The sequence below is a fragment of the Calypte anna genome, chromosome 8 (assembly GCF_003957555.1).
Source record: "Calypte anna isolate BGI_N300 chromosome 8, bCalAnn1_v1.p, whole genome shotgun sequence".
Lineage (NCBI taxonomy): Eukaryota > Metazoa > Chordata > Aves > Apodiformes > Trochilidae > Calypte > Calypte anna.
The window spans coordinates 15,995,761-16,014,228 of NC_044254.1; the positions used below are offsets into that span (position 1 = coordinate 15,995,761).

Below are 18,468 nucleotides of genomic sequence, written 5' to 3' on the forward strand. Positions count from 1 at the left end.
TCTCTCCATCTCTGCTGGATATGTATTTCTATCTAAGGCAGTAAGTGTCATAAGGAAATAAATTCTGGTCACCACACGATGCATGAAAGGATGAGGAAGTAAGGTACCCTGTATAAACAGGATTGCAGCAATTCTGCTTTTGTGAAACTTTTGTGATAGCAGGGTACAGTTAAAATTAAACAATGAACAAAGAAAGATGTTGGAGCCTTGAATTTCTGACACAGAAATGAAAGGTTCAATTACACATTTAAAGGAAAGTCATGAGCTGTGACAAACTCAGAAGAGTTCCCATGGTATCTAAAGAAGCCTCTCTCCAGCACACCTTTTATGAAGGCTTGTAAGTATGATGTTATGCAACTGTGTGTAATGTTTCCTTTAATTATTCTCCACTCTGTGGATTGTGCCACAGTCATTAAAATGCAGTTTTGAGGGCAGAAACTTGTAATTCATTCTTTGTTTATGAGGTACAGAGTTCAGTGCCAATTTTCACACTAATTATCCCTGGCCATTAGAGGGTGATTGCTTTATTATATAAGCAACCACTGTATTTTTAGATAATTGCAACGATGTATTGCTTTCTTTAAAAACAAGTCAATCATATAGCAAGTTTGGGGAAGCTAAAACTATTGAGTTCTGTTTGAGCTGATTATGAGACACCAAAGCCACAGCTCACTATTTGTAGTGGGGAAGCAATAGTCTGATGGAGGTAGTTGAGTCACAGTTCAGGGCTATAGATCCCAGAGAAAAAAAAATTAGTCCTTTGGCACAGGCAAAGAGAAAAGCTGGTGAAGGGGTTTGGAGATCGAGTTCTGTGAGAAGAGGCTAAGGGGAACTGGGAATGTTTGGTTTAGAGAAAAAGGAGCCGAGAGAAGACATTATTGCTCTCTGTAAGGAGGTTGTAGGGAAGGTGGATGCTGGCTTTTTCTCTCAAGTAAACTATGATAAAACTAGTGGAAATGGCCTGAAGTTGCGCCAGAGGAGGTTTATGCTAGAGATTAGGAAGAATTTCTTTACTGATAGAGTAGTTAGGTGCCCAAAAGGGCTGCCCAGGGAGGTGGTGGAGTCACCATCCCTGGAAGTGTTTAAAAACTGTGTAGATGAGGCACTTCAGGACATGCTCCCAAACATCCAGGCAGAAAACTATCTGAGGACTCGAAGCTCCCCAGTGTTTTTTAAGGTTCTTGTCCATCCTGCTATGAAAAGTAACCACGCACAAGTTACAAGCTGGTAACAGATCCAGCCACTTCTTCGAGCGCCATGGAATCCTCACGCCAGAGCCTCTCTCCGTCGTTCGGGGGAGCGGGTGCTGCTGCTTCTCCAGCTCCTGGGTAGGTGGGGGTCACAGGTCACAGGCCCACCCTATTCTGCACAGGTCGGAGCGGCCCCCACAGCCGCTTCCGTGCTCCCCTCTGCCCACGCCTCTGCGGGCAGTATCAGCCCCGACAGGGAAGGAGGAGGGGGTCCTCTCAGGGGACGTCTGACCCTGCGGCATGGCCCCGGCCCCTGGAAAAGGCTGCGGGCGAGCAGGGCGCTGCCGCCAGAGGAGAGGCCGCGGCAGGGAACGGCGGGTTGCCCTGGCAACGAACGGCTGCCGGCGGGCGGCGGCGGTGAGGGGGCAGCAAGCGCAGGGTTGAGGAGCGCCGGGGCAGGGGGGCACTGCCCCTCAGGAGAGAGTGCTGGGCGTGCACTGCCCACTGGAAGGGTGCTGAGAGGGGGCAGTGTCCCCCGGGAGGGGCTGGGGTGTGGTGGAGGGGACTCCGCAGGGGCAGGACCAGTAGTCGGACGGGCTCTGGGGAGTTTGTCAAAGGGAGAGGAGGCAGGGCCTGAGGGTGAGGGCGAATATCAGGTGCCCTGAGCCCCTGCTCCTCACCCTCTGGCCTCGGGAGGACAGAAGCGGGAAACTGCAGCTGCGAGTTTTACCTTGTCCTTCGTCTGTATTCAGTTTCTTCCTGTTGAGGGATTTGATCCTGTGCACCGAATGTATGGATTCAATGTTGCTTAAGTGATAACAAGGTATGTGTATGTGTCTAAGACTTCGTTGTATTAACTGAGGTAAAACTGGAGGGAGTGGGGTTCACCCGGTCCGTCACATTGTATTGCCAGTGGAAATGCCCAGAGATGTCCATAATGTTTCAGTTATGATTCCCAGAGCACCAATATATGTTAACATATACTGTGTCATTATACAGCATTAAAACAAAATGTCATCACCACTATCGTCCTCACCTTTACCTGTACACAGTCATAGTGCTCCTTTATTGGACTCGGATCTTCAGGAAAAGCTGCTTCTTCCTAATGGTACCGAGGCAAGTTCATTCTGTTCCTGCTAAGCTTGAATTTTTCAGTTCCATTAACTCTGTTACAAGATTCAAAACATACTTCCCAGCTACAGATAGGAAGTAAATGATAATTCAAAGAATGGGTAGTGAGAGCACTAGGTGTAAAAATGGTATACTGAAACTATGGAAAAAAATCTTATTTATTCTTTTCTGCTTACATAGATGTATTGAGATAGATAGGATATGTTTAATTTTCCAAGGTGTTTTTTTCACTGGAAGTAATTAAATTGAAGAACTTAGCTTAGGTTATACAGCCAAGAAAAACCTATAGAGACTTGCAAGGTGTTACACAAGATGAGGTCTGCTTGGAAATGTAAGCCAAGACATACATAGATAGATACAATTTTTTTTTTAAAAAATTAGACACTTGGGGTATAATTATTTGCCTTATGGCAATGGTTGTAAGCAGACTAGTATACATTCTGATTCTGTGAGAAAGTTTTTTTTTTAGTTGTGAAGTTCATTTTTTAGTTGGGAATTTCCCAAATTGTGCTATTCATTTTTTCAATTATGTTAAGAGGATGTGGATGTAAGAATATAAACTCATAGTCTGACAGATCCTTTTGTTGGAGATGCACCTGGCACAGGCTGAAAGCAGGGAAAGTGGATCCTGGTGGGTGGAGAGGGCAAGACATTTTGCTTCTGAAAAGTAATGGGTAGTTATCAGAGCACTGAGTAGAGAAAACAGAAAACTTTGTGCTTGGCAAGGGCATCAGTCACACTGGAGTGTGAAGCAAGAGGCCCCAGAGGTGTGCTCAGAGAAGTAGTAAGTGTGATACAGTGTAAAGAATGACCCTAGTTTGTTTCCTTAAGCTATGAGGTTCTATGCACAAAATAAATTGAATCTTTAGGGTTTAAACCACCAACTCTAAGTAGCTCACGAGTGTGCAAACTTTCATATGTACATTCATATGTACCAAATTAAAAAATGGAGCAAATTATATGTAACACATTCAAAACCATTGAAAAAAATGCTAGATACCTTATAATTGCAAATAATTTTTTAATGTTTCCTACTTTTGTTTTGCAGTTAAGCAGTAAAAATATTGACACTTTGATGGAAAAGTTAAGTGAAAATGAAGCCCAAAATATTGTAAGTAAATTAAAATTTCTGTCTCTATTCATCTGTACATCTGAAAATGTCTACTTCATGATATATTATTTCAAGTGATAATGGCAAGATGGGGTTGTTTGTAGTTTATCATCACAAAATGGAATCATAGTTTTGCATCTGAAACATTCATTGCTCTGCGTTGCTGTAGCATTGTTGGGTGCAGATATTAAAATAATTTCTTTGTCAATTTCTTCTCCCCAAAGAAACTCAGGAGAAAAATACTTGAAAGAGAGAAACTTGTTAAAGAACTTTCATCCAAGCTTCAGCTTGAAAAAGTAAGTGACTGTTAGAATGCATGTTTTCTCCCAATGTGTGAGGTTCTAATTTACAAATTTTAATTTCTGAGAAAAGCAATTATTTCAAAGGTCTATGAAAAAAAAAATCCTGAAAGGTGTTTTCCCCAGAAATATCTTAATACTATCAAGACTGTGCAAACCTATTAAGGATACAGGTTGTCCTTAACACTAATGTCTCACAGTTTAGGAGGGACATAAATCTAGACTAATGGCTTTTGGTTTTTCATTTACAAATTTGCAATAGTTCTGGAAAAACATATTTAAAATGAAGTAATACAGAGTAAACTAAATGAAAGCTGTTCACAGTTTCCATGTCTCTTTGAGCTCAATGAATAGGGCAAGGTAGTACTGACAGCAGAGCTAGTATCATCAAAGTTTGACAGCATTCATTCTTTGAACAAAAGGAAGGAGCTTGATGCAGAAACCTGTAGGACCCTTTTAGGTGCTGTGAGGCTTCTAGAAGGTCTTCTCAGAGCCTTTTCTTCTCCATAGCAGGTGGCAGTCTTTGGCATTTAATGAAGATCAGGGCAGAGCTGATGGCTGTGGTGTGATTTTGGTCAGGCTGCTAGCTAGGTGCCTTTTGTTCAGCCTGGGTTTCTGATTTCATGCTTTTAGGCCTTGTTCATACTGGTTAAAGAGTCAAATTAAACATTAGGCATCAATTATACATACATTCTTTCAAATTTTTAATTTCAGTTTAATAACACTAGCAACAAATTACTGCTTGTGAATACACTTATAGAGCATTCACATTATCTCTTCTGATTTTTGAGGACGTTCAAATGGCAGTTAGAAACTAAGGCAAAGTAGAAAGAATATAGCCAGCTCCATAGGACCCATTTTCATAGACCAATAGATTTGTGTTTATTTCTCTTTAGGTCAATTTAGAGAAAGAAGACCACCTGTCAAGATCAGTAGAGGCAGTACAAGCTCACCTGCAATGTCAAATTCAAAGAAAAGAAGAGGAAAATTATGAATTAAAACGGAAAATACAGGTCAACATATTTTTACTTCTGTTTTAGTTAATTGAAAAAATAGCAAAGCCTTATTGTGGTCAGAGTCTGACTTAGATATGAGAGTTAAATCTTAAAGTATCACTTGAAATCAAACTCTTGGTAGAAGAAAATTCTCAAACAGTAAAAATTATTAGCATTTGTATTTTTCACCCTGCCTGACCACACTGTCTTAGTTGCAAGAAGTTTTTTCCTCTTTTATCAACTTGAGCATGCTAATAGCACACATAGAAGCATTCCTACTCACCTGCTATTGAGAAGACAGATGCTGATCTTGATGCAGTCTCCAAATAGTCAATAAATGGACAAATCCGCAGGATGAGCTTCTGTTGGAAGATCAGGGTGATGTATCAACACTTGTTTCCTTTCATTTACTGTGAAGACAGATAAAACTCTTAATACTGACTGAAAGAGGAAGGAACACTTAAGACCAATACCTAGCCTCATTTTTTTTTTAAGATGGGGAAAATATTTCTATTTTCTTTTGTAAAAAGCAAGAGGTAAATTTGGGCATTTGTGTTAGTTGCTGGCTTTAGAACAAGACAAGAGGTTGTGTGCCATACTAGAGCTGTATGTGGACTCAGGTTTCAGTATTTGAAATTTGTTAAGAGCATAGGCATGGATGAGAAAAGGCTGGCTAGAAAATAATGCATTTCTAATTTCCAGACTTCTTTTAGTAACAGATGTTCCTTAATTATTGTATCTATTGAAGTTTTAAAGGAACCTATAGCAACCATATTTCAAAAAAGTCACATCTGTTTGTATTAATACATCATGGTTTCTTCTGGATAAAAATTCTATCAATTATAGGTACAATAATGGTGCAATAATGGTACAATTATAGAATTCCAACAACATTTTAATTACATAAAGTAACTTGATATGCAACTGTAGTTTTATTCAATCTTTATGAAGTTTTGATTGCTTTTCAAAAAATGCTGGAGTCAGTTACTAGCTTAGGTCGTGGTGAAGATTTTGTTAATATTTGGACAAAGGCTTAAAAAAGCTTAGCATTACCCTTACAAAATGAATCTATGATTTAAATTTACCTCAGCCAGTGAATAATGGCCAAAGCACTTATTGTTAGTGTGATTGTGACCTCCTGAGGTTGTAACTGGAGGTTGCAGTTGTTTACTTACACCAACAGTTAAAGATATAAACTCAGATTTTCTATTTGCACTACTTATTGAACGTGTTCTTCCACTATCCCCCCTCCCAAGTCACATCTTTATTAAGTGTCCCATAAGCATCTATATATGAAAACTGCTTCTTGCATATTTAGGGGGGTTTATAAAATAATAAATAGAACTTTTCCTTTTTGGTCAGTCCCAATACCTGAGACCATTTTTTACTTGGAAAGCCACATACACTTTGCAATGATTGTGGAAAGGTTTGGGGGCTGTTGGCAGGAGCTATACTGACAGGTAGCTCTCGTATGCTGAGTGTTTTATAGCAACTGACAGATAGTATCTTGGCACATTAACATAGGTAAATGACATGTCCTTCTTGTCTTTATTCATGTAGAATGTAGGTAAGTGCCTCAATTGTAGGTAGCAAATACACTAGTCACTCTTACAATTAAGATAATAATCAGTGACTTGAGACAACTTTTACACTGCTCTTTTACTTACATTTCTGTAGGTTGGCAGAAAAATAATGAGTGATATGAATGGAACTTGTACTCATCTCTAAGAAAGTTTTTATTTTAGTCATGTTTTTGATAAGCTGTAACACCTTAAAAATAATTGCACCTGAGATTCTCCTTGCAGCAGAGTCTGGTATTGCTTTATGGTATGTCATCACTCAGTGTTTTAATGTCAGGACTCTGGGGTTTTTTTGACTAGTGTTACATAGCTAAAAAATACAAAAGTCTTGAAGTTAGAGGTCAGTTTCCTGAACTGGATAGCATCATAACACTTACTCTATCAGAGTGATGTAAAAATCTAGTTAGTCACAAATGTTAACAGTAATAGAAAAGATAATATAGTGACAGTTGTAATCTCAATTGTGTTATATGATATTGTGTTGATAATACAATTGGATGCATTAAAATACATATGTAGTTTAATTCCTGACTCTTGCAAATTGAGGCACTGAGGAAATTATAGTTATTTGTTGTATTTACAATGTGTGATATATAGGCTTTGTCATAGCCTGTTTTCATTATCTTTAAATAATTGGCTACAGTGAGCAAAGCAGTGCCTAGTCTTTTTTCATTTTCTGCTTCATTATCCATTGAACACTAAAAAACCTTTCCATAAAAAATAGTTCCTTCACTAAACAGTTCTGTCTCATTACTGATCTCTTGATCATCTCATAAGGAGTTTCCCAATAAATATTTTCTCTTTACTGCTGTACATATCATGTTGAGCTCCTTGTATCAGCCATAGGATTTGAGATACAAAGACATTATGGAAACAGATTATAAATCTAATTGGTATTCCTGATTGTATTAGAAAATCATATTTAAGGTATAGAATTTGGAAAACATTGATGTTTAATTATACTACAGAATCTAGAAAAGAAAATAGAAGACTGGAAACTTCAAGTTTGTGAATACAAGCACCAGATGTTAGCCTCAAGGGAAAAATGTGAGCAAGAGAAGACTGCTCTGAAAAAAGCAATCAGGTCCCAGAGACAAAGAGCTGAACATTTTGAAGCTGTTGCTGAAAATTTAACCTCCAGTATAAGTGAACGAGTGAGTGACTATGTTGTGAGCAATGTTGTGCTATGTTATTTTAAACAGAAAAATTGTGAGACTTTCACCTGTGGGAAACAGAGAAAATTGGTTGGTCATGCAGTGTGTGTATCTCTCTTTTTATTTTTATTTTTTTTCCCCCCTTCTTGGTTTAGGAAAAGGTTGCTCTGAGTGACATGCAAACTGTCACTACATTCAATTCCTTTGGTTTGTTAACATTATTGACTCTCTTAAACCATGAGGTTTTAGACTACAAACAATATAATTGTTCAGAAAGGCTAGGTGGGTCAGAACTGTGCCAAAATATTTATTGCTTTATTTAAATTCCCTAAAAGCTATATGTTTTATTACTGGTAGATGTGTTGCTGTCATTTTGGGTATACCAGTATTAGAGATACATTTTTCCAGTTAGTAAACTAGGAGTGATAATGTGGCATTTTTTTCTTTGATTTTCAGAAGAAATCAGTAGTGGTTCTTTAAGAATGCTTAGCAGTACAGAGGAATGACAGCTAAATCCTGAACTCTTGATATTTTGAAGTCACATGGTTGTTTTCTTTCCCCATGGAAGATCTGGTGTACTTCAAAGATAGCATGTGTTGGTTAATTATCTATAATTCATTGACAGAGTTTACCTGACTTCACGTTTCTTACCTAGCTATTATCTTTTATGCTAAAAATACTTTGGCAGAAATTTAGTTTTTTATTAATTTATGTAATTTAGATGTAGTAGAGATGTATTGGAGACAAATATTTTTCTTTTAAGAAAATGTTTTCAAATTACATTTTGAAATATTGTTCTATTCTATGGTTGATATACAGTACCAATGTTTAACTCTGTTTCTGCTTCAAATGTAAGTCTGTACTTAGACCTTAAGATTTGCAAATTTGTGGAGTTTGGTTATGTTTTGGGGGTTTTTAATTTTTTTTTTTTTTTTTTTTTTAGATGACAAAATTTGCATTGCTTTGTACTAGGTATATCTAAGTAATCTTATATTAAATAATATTTCTTGTGTCTAGAAAATTTTATAGAGCTAGATGTTATTATTCAGCACTATTCTTGCATAATTTGTAATTGCCATATTCTCTAGGAATTCAAACTGTCTGAGATCCTGTCAGCTTCTGATGACTGGAAAATCCAGCATGATAGAATAGTTGAAGGAAAGGCAATGTTAGAAATTCAAACAGAAGATCTTAAGAAGTGAGTTAAACTGTCAAGACAGTGATTTTTTTTGTTTGTTAGTTTCTGTAGTCATACAGTCTTGATATTTAGTAATGTTGTACTCAGGTTGACATATAAACAAGTTTAATTATTCATATTTTGAAATTATTGTCAGAATTTAAAAGTTGGAAACTAGGGGAAAAAAAAAATTAAATTTTTAGCCTTCTCTCTGCTGCCTTTCACAACTTTTAAAAAAACCCAATTCTTCATGCAAGTAAGGAACATGTTCTTTCATGTTTTTCAGTTAGCCTGAAATTGTCAGTAGCTACGATGCTGCTTCTTCAGAACAAATTGTTTAGTTACTGATTAAACAGTTTGAGTGTTAACTTTTGTGTCTGCTGCAGTTAAAAGGTTCATACTTAGGCTCTAGTTTCCAACGCAGCCTAATGACAGCAAAATTATCCCAGTTGCACTGACGTCTCACCCCACTAGAGGACAGAGTTGCTCCCAGTCCTGTGTTTGAACAGTATTTTTGTAAGGAAAAGCAGCACAAGGATTGCCCAACCTTATTCAAACTGTGCAATCAACTCTTAGTGTAGCTGAAGGATATGCCACTTTCTTTGGCAAACAGTGACAAATATCCTTTTACATTTTCTGTCGTTAGAAATATGGACTATAATTCAAACAAACAAAAGAAACTGGTAGGTGCCCTTATACTATGTCTCAGACAGAATATTTCTTTAACAAATCTTGCATGAAAAAATTCATGCTCATGTACACAACAGCTCAAATTAAATTGGCTTGAACTGCTTTTTGTTTCAGAAAAACTGACATTTCTAAAAATATTTTCAACATATTTTAAAACTTAACAGGAGTACAGGTACATAATGTAATCCAGAAATCTTTCTAGCCCACTATTGGTCCAGTGTATACAAAGAGGGATCTAGGAAAGAGTAAAAAAAGGGAAACATTTATGATACTTCCTCAAAGTACTGTTCTGCTTCCAGCTGGCTTTTTACTGGTTTTATACCAGCTGACAACAGAAGTCTTAGCTTGAAATGTACCAATCTAACAAGACTTATTCAACTAGACAGTGTTTGCCTAGCTAAATAGCAAACCAAATTTTCGTGTGTAGCTTCATTAACATGAAAAACAACAGTAAGGTATATATTGCAATTAATTGCTTTTAATAATGGAAAGCACCCTTCCTAAACCAGCTATAGAATGTTCTTTATAGGATATTATCTGATAGACCTTATGAATTCATTTTAATTCCATTTTGTACAGTAAGTGTATGCTCAGTTAACTTAGAAGTATATTTGGGTGCTCTATGTAATGAATTAATATCTAATTGAGCCAGTACCACTTTCTTGGTGGACTTTTAGAAAGTTTCTTATTTCAATAGATACTGCTTTCTTGGGATGCTTAAATACACTCTTCCAGTTTTGTTTTTTTCTTTCTTTTTTTTTCTTTTAACAAAAATAAGAACAATGAAATAGTATGTATTAAGGTACAATATAAATTTTTGGAAGCATTATATCTGATATAGATGTTCTTGACTAACAAGGCAAATCTCAAACATTTTGGAAGATCTGAAAAGAAAGGAGGAATGGAAAAGCAGCTCAGATGAGGAAATTCTTGGAAAGCTACATTCTGTTAACTCTGAAAATGAAAAAATTTACCTTGAAAATGAAAAATTAAAGGTAAAATTATTTAGAAATATTGTTGAATGGCTCTGCATTTGTGATACATTAAAGTAAAGAGAAAAAAATTAAAGTAACTACATTAATTCCTTTTTGGTCTTTGTCTAGAAACCTCAAATTTGCAGAATAAATTTTAACATATTTTTTGCAATAAGTGAAAATGAGACATTGAAAATTTATCAGTAGAAATCTAGGGCAGATCTAGGAACAGGATTGACTAATTATGATTTCTGCTTAACCAGAATACCCTTACTGTCCATACCTACAAAGCTGTTTAATTAGAAATTACTATTTTATGTTTGTAAAATTTCCTTTCAAATTTAAGAACTGGGTTTAGAACAATTAATAATTTCAAATTTCAAAGGGTTTACAGGTTTTGCATTGTATTTTGTATATAGAGGTTTTGTATTTATCTACCAGAATAAATATTCTGATGAGTTGACAAATGAACTGGGGGCTATAACTGTTGTTTGAAAGGGTAAATAATTGTGTTATTTTAGTGACAGTCTGACAGTTTTTATATTTTCCATGTTTTAATCAAGGCTTCTCTTGCTACCTTGGAAGCCAGTACTGTTTCTGTTGAAAGCGAACTGCGAAATCTGCAAGAAAAATCAAAGCTGCAGGAAGACCTCATTGAACAGTATAAAAATCAGGTCACTAGAATATTTGAAATATTCAAGTACAGGTTTTAGATTTTTAAGCACTTTTGAGGAAATTATAAAAGTTTTATTGATAGTAAAGGAGATCCCTTGTCACATTGACTGTAAAACTGTCATAACACTGAGTACTGCAGGAGTGAGCACCACTACAAATTATATCCAAGAATAGTCTTAACACTGTTTATAGTACACATAGTCCTTACAGAATTGTGTGAATCCCAGTTGAAATTCATTGAAGCCAACAGAGCTAGTAAAATACTTGCTTAGAAAATATTTTCTTCCTAAAAAGAAAGTTGGCAACCTGGTAAATTGTATTTTAAAAGCAACATTCAAGTTTGATGTCTTTAGTGGGAATATCCAGTAATATTTTACCTTTCCTTGGCCATTTGTTAATTTCTATGTTCCTAAGAACACTAAACCAGCACTCAGGTAGTATTGTAAAATGTCTTTTTATTTACATTGGTAGCTTCACATCAAAATTATCAGCAAAAATAATGAGTCAGACTTAAAACGGGCTTTTTATCAATTCCTTTTCTGTATTTGGTTTTACTCACATTTGCTCTGCTGAATTTTAGAACGCTGATTCAAAGTTGTATAAATTTCTGCTGTGGTATAGATACCATTTCACTGACAGTCTTCACTTTCTTTCACATTACCACTCTTAAAGAGCTGCCAGATTTAAGATGGGAGATGCATTGCCAGAGAGCAGCCACCCTTAGGCAGTGAGGGGGATGAAATTCCCTGACTTGTGTCTGTGGTCATACAGTGACAAATATTGAGATTCTATTTAGAAATTAAAGACTTTTTTTAATGATTCTCTTCTCTATGTTTAAAAGAAACACCTTGAAAATGTATGTGAAAAATATACTGTGTCCTAGGTACAAAAACTACGAACAGCAATAGAAGAACTGAAATCCAGATATGAGGCAGTCTTAAATGAAAACAAAAGAATAACAGAAAACAAATATTTAGAAGGAGACAAGGTAGGTCTTGCAGTAGAAAAGCAAGTTTCCAAATAATTCTGTAGGACGTTAACAATTGCTACATAGTTGTGATTGACTTATTAGAAATTACAAAGTACTGCTGCTTTTTTCCATGTATGAAACTATTTTTAAATTCATTGAGTGTTTTACTTGCTCTTACATATGACAAGTGTTTTTTGATACATTTGCAAACAGTAAGACTGATACTACTTTAGAATTCAAGAATATATTTTATAAATTCTTAAAATGTGATTTTGTTATTAATCAGTCAAATTAGAGTTCTTGATGGAACACCTGTGAAAGTTGCAGCAGGAAGAAAACCTAATGTAAGACTGCTTTGCAGTGCAAGTTGTTTCCTTTAACTAGCAGTTAAAATGAGAATCAATACAGAGATGAGTTTTAAGGTTTTTTCAGCAGGTGGAGCTGAACACTGAAACATAGTTAGCACATTCTTAAGCATCTGAAAGCAGTACAAATGGGTAGGAAAATCACTTTCCTCGTTACATTGCTCATCAAAAGATGTATTCTTTCAAGCAATGAAGCTGAGGCAGGAGTAGGTTTTGCATTGTCTGCAATGTTCTGTTTTACAGAATTGAATTAGTCCTCACAGAGAAGCCTCTCAGATGTTTTATTTTATTTTATTTTTTTTTATTTTATTTCATTTTATTTTATTTTATTCTAACTGTATTTTTCAATCACTTAGTTGTAGAATTCAGAAAAAATATTTTCTGATCCCCTTAGTATGAGATCATTAGTATATGCACAACACTGTATGTGGCTTTAGGTGGCAACAGGTGTTGCCTTCTTTTCAAATACTGTAATAGGTGTATGGTCAGAATTTTTCCTGTAAGGTTCCCAGTGTGTTTGTATGCCATCTCTCATAATATATTGTTATAAAAATAAAATTAAAATTTGGGTATTGTGTGAGGCACTGCCAACTCTTGCATAATTTAGTAAATTCTGTATACAAAAAATTTTGTACATTGTGAGTGTTACCCAGTCTTTAATGAAATGTAGTCAGAGAGAAATTTGTCCAGTGGTTAACTTGTAAATTTAGTATTTTATAAAATAGGTGACAGCCTGCATAGAATTTCAGATTTATTACTTTTATGGAAAGCCATTCAGTATTACAATTAATTTATGGTCTTACATATTTCTCCTATCATACTACAATGCAGGTGAGGGACAAAATGAAGGCTGAGTTAAAGGAGTTTGAACATGTTCATGACTTGCTGAAAGCAGCTCAGGAAAAGCAGCAAGAATCTTGGGAAAAGCTTATGTCCTGGGAAAGGCTCCATAAACAGAAATGCAAAACCCTTAAGGAACTGCAGATTCAGGTGCTTGGAACATGCTGATTTGTGAAGATGAATGAGAAAATTATGTGGAAGAATTTCTCTGGAACATTTTTTTTTCCTATTAGCATGTATGAGAGTTGTATGGTTTCCTTTATTTGCTTCATAAGTAAATCTCCTTCTCTAGAACTAGCACAATGCAAATAGAACTATCACTGATTCACATGAAGCCATTATGTAACACGATTGGTTACCTATATTTACCGTTATTGTCTATTGTCTACTATTTTTACTGTCTCTTTTAAATGAGAATATCTTTGTGAATACTTACAACCTGAGATGTGTTGCAGTATTCTTCCTTGGAAATAAATGTGCAAGTCTAATTACTGTTTGTATCTAGTGAAATAATTTATTTCCATGTTAATTTTGTTTTAATGACTACTGTATAAACCAGACAATATTTGATCAGATAAGTAGTCATAGATTGTATTGTTGATGATTTATAGCATAAATTTTTAATTATTATATTGTTTTGGTTGAAATATAGTAAAATATGCTTAAATGTAATAATTTCTGTTCTTAGCAGTATTTTAGCACCACTGCTTCTATCTCTTAAGATTTAACATAAATATTCCTCAACTTTTTTTGTCTGTGACATCAGCTTCAATAGCATGGCCAAGTATGGGGGGAGGGGTTTGTTGTTCTCCTTTTTATGTGCTTTTGAGTTAGGAGAGAGTGCTCTGCTAGCAAGAATGACAACGGTGTTTGTTTCAATCAGTAGGGTGGAAAAGGGGCTTAATCTCCCTCCTGAGTCAGTGGGAAAGCTTCAGCTGGAAAACAGGGAGGCTCTGTCCCCCTGAATGCTTATGTACTTTGTGTATGTATGAAAAATAGGTATTAGTTTTATTTAAGATTTCTTGTAAAGATGACCTTTATAGCACCAGATTTTGTTCTTGTTGGTATTATTGTAGGTCTGCCTTCCAGGAATACTCATAAACTCATATATCCATCCTTGCTTAACAAAGTAGTTAAGCAACAATTAATCCTGAGGTACATATATAAGATGATATGTCATTTCAGTCTAGCTACATGTATGCAAAATAATTCATTGCCATAGTGAAGTAATTTGGAATATAATTGCTAGTCTGGTGGAACAGCAGTTAAATTTCAGCATTAAATCTTGATGATGTCTTTTAGAGATTCCAACCCTTTATCCTATGATCCAAATTTAGGAAAAATTCTTTTGAATTAGCTGGATCATGTGCAGAAACCCTCTTCTGTGTTCCACTGGACTAAGACACAGTTTACTGCTCCTCTGCTGGAGGTTTCTAACACTAGCAGTCTGTTTTCTGAACAGCCTCTAATTCACATCAACAGAATCAACCAGATCAGCTCAAATTACTGGATGGAGCTTCTTAAAGAAGTCCTGTGAATGATGGACCTTGCCACTTAAAGAGCAATAGCAGTACCATCAGGCTTTATGTGACTATTAATTTCTAATCTGCTGTTGATGGGTGGAAGCAAGGGCATTAAACTCACCACTGCTGTTACAAGATTTAAATGTAAAAGATTTAAATGATTTAAATCTGTGACATGTCACAGATTGTCAGCCTGGTTGCTGAAATAGGGGAAGACAGTTTGGCTTCTTGCTTTCTTCAGCTTCTGCTACCAGTACATCTTTCATAAACTTGATTGTGATTTTTGACATTCACTACTTTCTGAGATTCTTTGCCAGTGCTCTTCTCCTGTGATAACTTTATGTATACATGGTATTATTTTTATGATTACCGTGACTGTAATGTAAGGAAACTTATTTTTGCTGAAATCTAAACCTTAAGAATCCTAGATCAGGAGGTAGCCACAGCTAAACCCCTAACACACAAGGCTGCTTCGCAGCATGCATTTTCTTAGGACTTCACTTTGTTACATCAAAGGTTTTCAGTCTTAAAGCATTCACATGAAGTTTTAATTTGCTACTTTGACTATATTTTTTTAAAATGTCAGATAATGTTTACTTGAATGAAATATAGTGTTTACCTGGAATTATAGTTAAATTATTTTATTGTATTTTAGCAGGCAAGCTTACTTTGTAATATCCTGTATTCTCAACTAGAAATGAATTGTCATTTTCACAGGAGAGAGACAGTGTAATTTCCATGGTCAGACACTCCTTAGAAGATGAAAATGGTAACATTCAGAAGAAATATGAAGATCTTAAAAGGTAACATTTTTAAAATCTGACTTCATTTAATCCATACACTGCTATAGTGAATAATGTTCTATGAATCTATTTTATGTAAAGGCAACTAGAAAAGATGGAATTTCAAAATGAAGAACTTGCTTGTCAGCTCAAAAAAGAAGATGAGATACTTCAGTGCAGTAAATTTCAGCTTGAGGAGAAAATCGCAGAATATAATGGATTAACCAGACAACTGGAATCAGCTAGGGAAGAAGGGAGAAAAATGGTATTGATTATTTAATACATCTCTTAATCACCTTTGCCATTTTATTTTTAAAGTAAAATTAAAACCATATGTACTTGGAAAGAGAAGATGGGACAAGATTACTTTGCATGTAGGCAGCAATATTAAAAAGTTATGGAGAGTTCTGCAGGATTAATTAATGATTGTCCAATTTAACTTCTTTGTGGAATTCAGATCCTATTGAAATTAATGACAAAATTAAGTGGACTGAAATTTCACCATCCTTTTTTCAGTTTCAAATAAAAAAATCTTTTACCACCTAATATTTAATCCCATATAAATAGCAAAAATTTTCTGAACAAAAACATAGTCTTTCCTTTTCATATTTTCTTTGGAATAGGTAGCCCACAAGAGCTTTGTTGCTGAAATCCTTCTCATTTTAGAAGGAAGCCTGACATGCTTTAAATATTAAGCCAAGATTTGTCAGTTGTAAAAAGGGTGCAAACAGTAAACCAGTGTAAGAGGAACTTCAGATTACAGTGAATTGTTTTAATCAGAAAATACGTATGAAGTTGTAATTTCTGCCTTAGATTAATCACATTGAAATAAACTATCTGACTTTTCTCAATAGTGTCTAGGAATATTTATTTGGTTTTGGAAAAATAACAAGTCGGGTAAATTTACAAATCAGTTACAAAAGTGTGTCCTTCTCAATAGTATGTTTGGCTTTATTTCAAAATTAAACTTCTTTCAAATTTTGACAGAATATTTTGTAGGTTTTTTTAGTTCCTCTGATAAGTTACTTGACAGAAGAGGAAACAGCTCCTAATGCTAAGATAGAAGAATTTTGTTTGTGCTTTAAGTGGAATTAAATGTACATAATTTCTGTCTCATTCCTATTACAGGTAGCTGAAGAACTGAAAAAAAATTCATATAAAGAACAAGCCCTTCAGGCAAAAATGCTAGTTCTTGAAACTGAAGTGAAAAAGAGGCAAGAAGAACAAAAACAGCTCCTCTACATCCTTCACCATGTGAGTAAATAATACTGTTAAGCTTTAAGAAATTACTTGCCACATCACTGTTTACATAAAGTTCCTTTTACTGAAAACCACACTTTTAATACAATTGGCACATGCTTTGGGGAACAGCAAATTAATTCAATGTGACAAATGTGCTTTGTATATTGACATTTCTAATGGACTTAACAGATCACAGAATTGCCATGGTTGGAAAAGACCTCTAAGATCACTGTGTCTGTTTTACTGTATGTCCAGCCTGTTTTACTGAATCACTGGAATAATGTTGAGTTTGCATTGCTTACTTAATCCAGTTTTCCCAGCAAGGCCAAAATAAAAAAGTAAGTTTGAAGTTGTATTTTCATCTCAGGCCATTCATACATTAGTGAGTATACCTAGATTTGAAGAGATGCATTTCAGTCCTGAAACAACATGATGCCAAGGTTTTGGTATGTTGAAGATGCATGCAGTCTAGGAAGGTTTTTTTGATGAGTAATACTCTTTGAAAACAAACAAAAAAAAAATCTGATTTGTTGCTTTATCTAATCCAGAAAATGTCAGAGCATTTTCTATTAATAAAATGGCAAACATATCTGAATTCTGTAAAGGTAACTTTATTCAGTTATTCATTCTAGCCTCATTATTTTTTTCCAAGGCTGCATTTAAATCTTAATACTATAATTCTGTTTTCTAAAGTTAAATTTATTTTAAGCTACTAGTGTCTGAAATCTATAATAGACATAAAAAGAAATACCTGAACATCTGAACATCTGTAGTATTTATATAACATATACTGTACGGTGTGCATCAGGTATGGAACTAATGAGCAACTGATACTGTTATCAGTCATCTTTTTTAAACAAGGAAAAATAGGCATCAAAAATCATGTTGCATCAGAGACCAGTAAAAAAACTCCTTGAAAAATCAACATGAGAGAGAGTGTTAAATCTGTGATAGATTTAAGATTCTAGGAATCTTTCATAATCAAAATTCAGAAAGGTAATTTTTACATTCCCAGGCCTTTTTTTTTAATTACAGCCTATTCAAACCGTTTGGATCTCACTTAACATAAATAAAGCTTTGATATTTTGAGGGTTTTTTGACAACTTTCAGTTTTGTTGGAATATTTTTGGGTAAATAAGGCTTATAAAAATTAGGTGCTACTTGTTTTACACTACTACTTGGACTTATCTCTATTTTATTTCTAAGTTGCATTGTATTTCTCTTTTTTTTTTTTTTAGCATGAAAAGTGCCATGAAGTACATTTGAAAGAGTTGGAGAACAGCCTAGAGAAATCAGAAAACAACAACCAGAGCATCCAGAATTATGTGCAGTTTTTGAAAACTTCATATGTAACAATGTTTGGCTGAATTCTCTATTTTATTAATAAAGAAAATTTTCACAATTTGGCTGACTCTTATTGGAGGCAAGGCTCTTGAGGCCTTGTAGTATTTTGCCATAATGTCAGTTGTTCCTTAGGAAAGTTTCTGTTGTGGGCAGGGAAGAGCAGGTCAGTCATTACTTCATATCCTACCAGCTGATCACATGTGGAAAATTTATCTGGTGTTACTGATCTAAAGAGCTGTATTACTCATGGAGCAGAGGTGGAAAGGCAGCAAGCTTGGCCATACCTTGACAGGTGTGTAAGTGTATGCACACAAAGTTGTAAACTGGTCTGCCTGTGCTGTACAATTTTATGGGTGTCCTTTTATTCTCTGGCAAATGCAGATGATCACAGAATACCTTTCAGTTCCCATGGGGGAAGAGAATACC

General features: G+C 35.1%; 1 protein-coding gene across 1 annotated transcript; it reads left to right on the forward strand.

The window, feature by feature from the left end:
- The first annotated feature begins 2,201 nt into the window (after nucleotides 1–2,201).
- Nucleotides 2,202–18,065, forward strand: ODF2L (outer dense fiber of sperm tails 2 like). Its single transcript, XM_030455361.1, has 14 exons — nucleotides 2,202–2,281; nucleotides 3,375–3,432; nucleotides 3,657–3,728; nucleotides 4,628–4,744; nucleotides 7,275–7,460; nucleotides 8,549–8,658; nucleotides 10,187–10,322; nucleotides 10,865–10,975; nucleotides 11,860–11,964; nucleotides 13,143–13,301; nucleotides 15,392–15,477; nucleotides 15,559–15,721; nucleotides 16,585–16,710; nucleotides 17,937–18,065. Exons 1-14 carry the CDS (start codon nucleotides 2,202–2,204, stop codon nucleotides 18,063–18,065), a joined length of 1,638 nt encoding a protein of 545 aa, XP_030311221.1.
- Nucleotides 18,066–18,468: the final 403 nt, after the last annotated feature.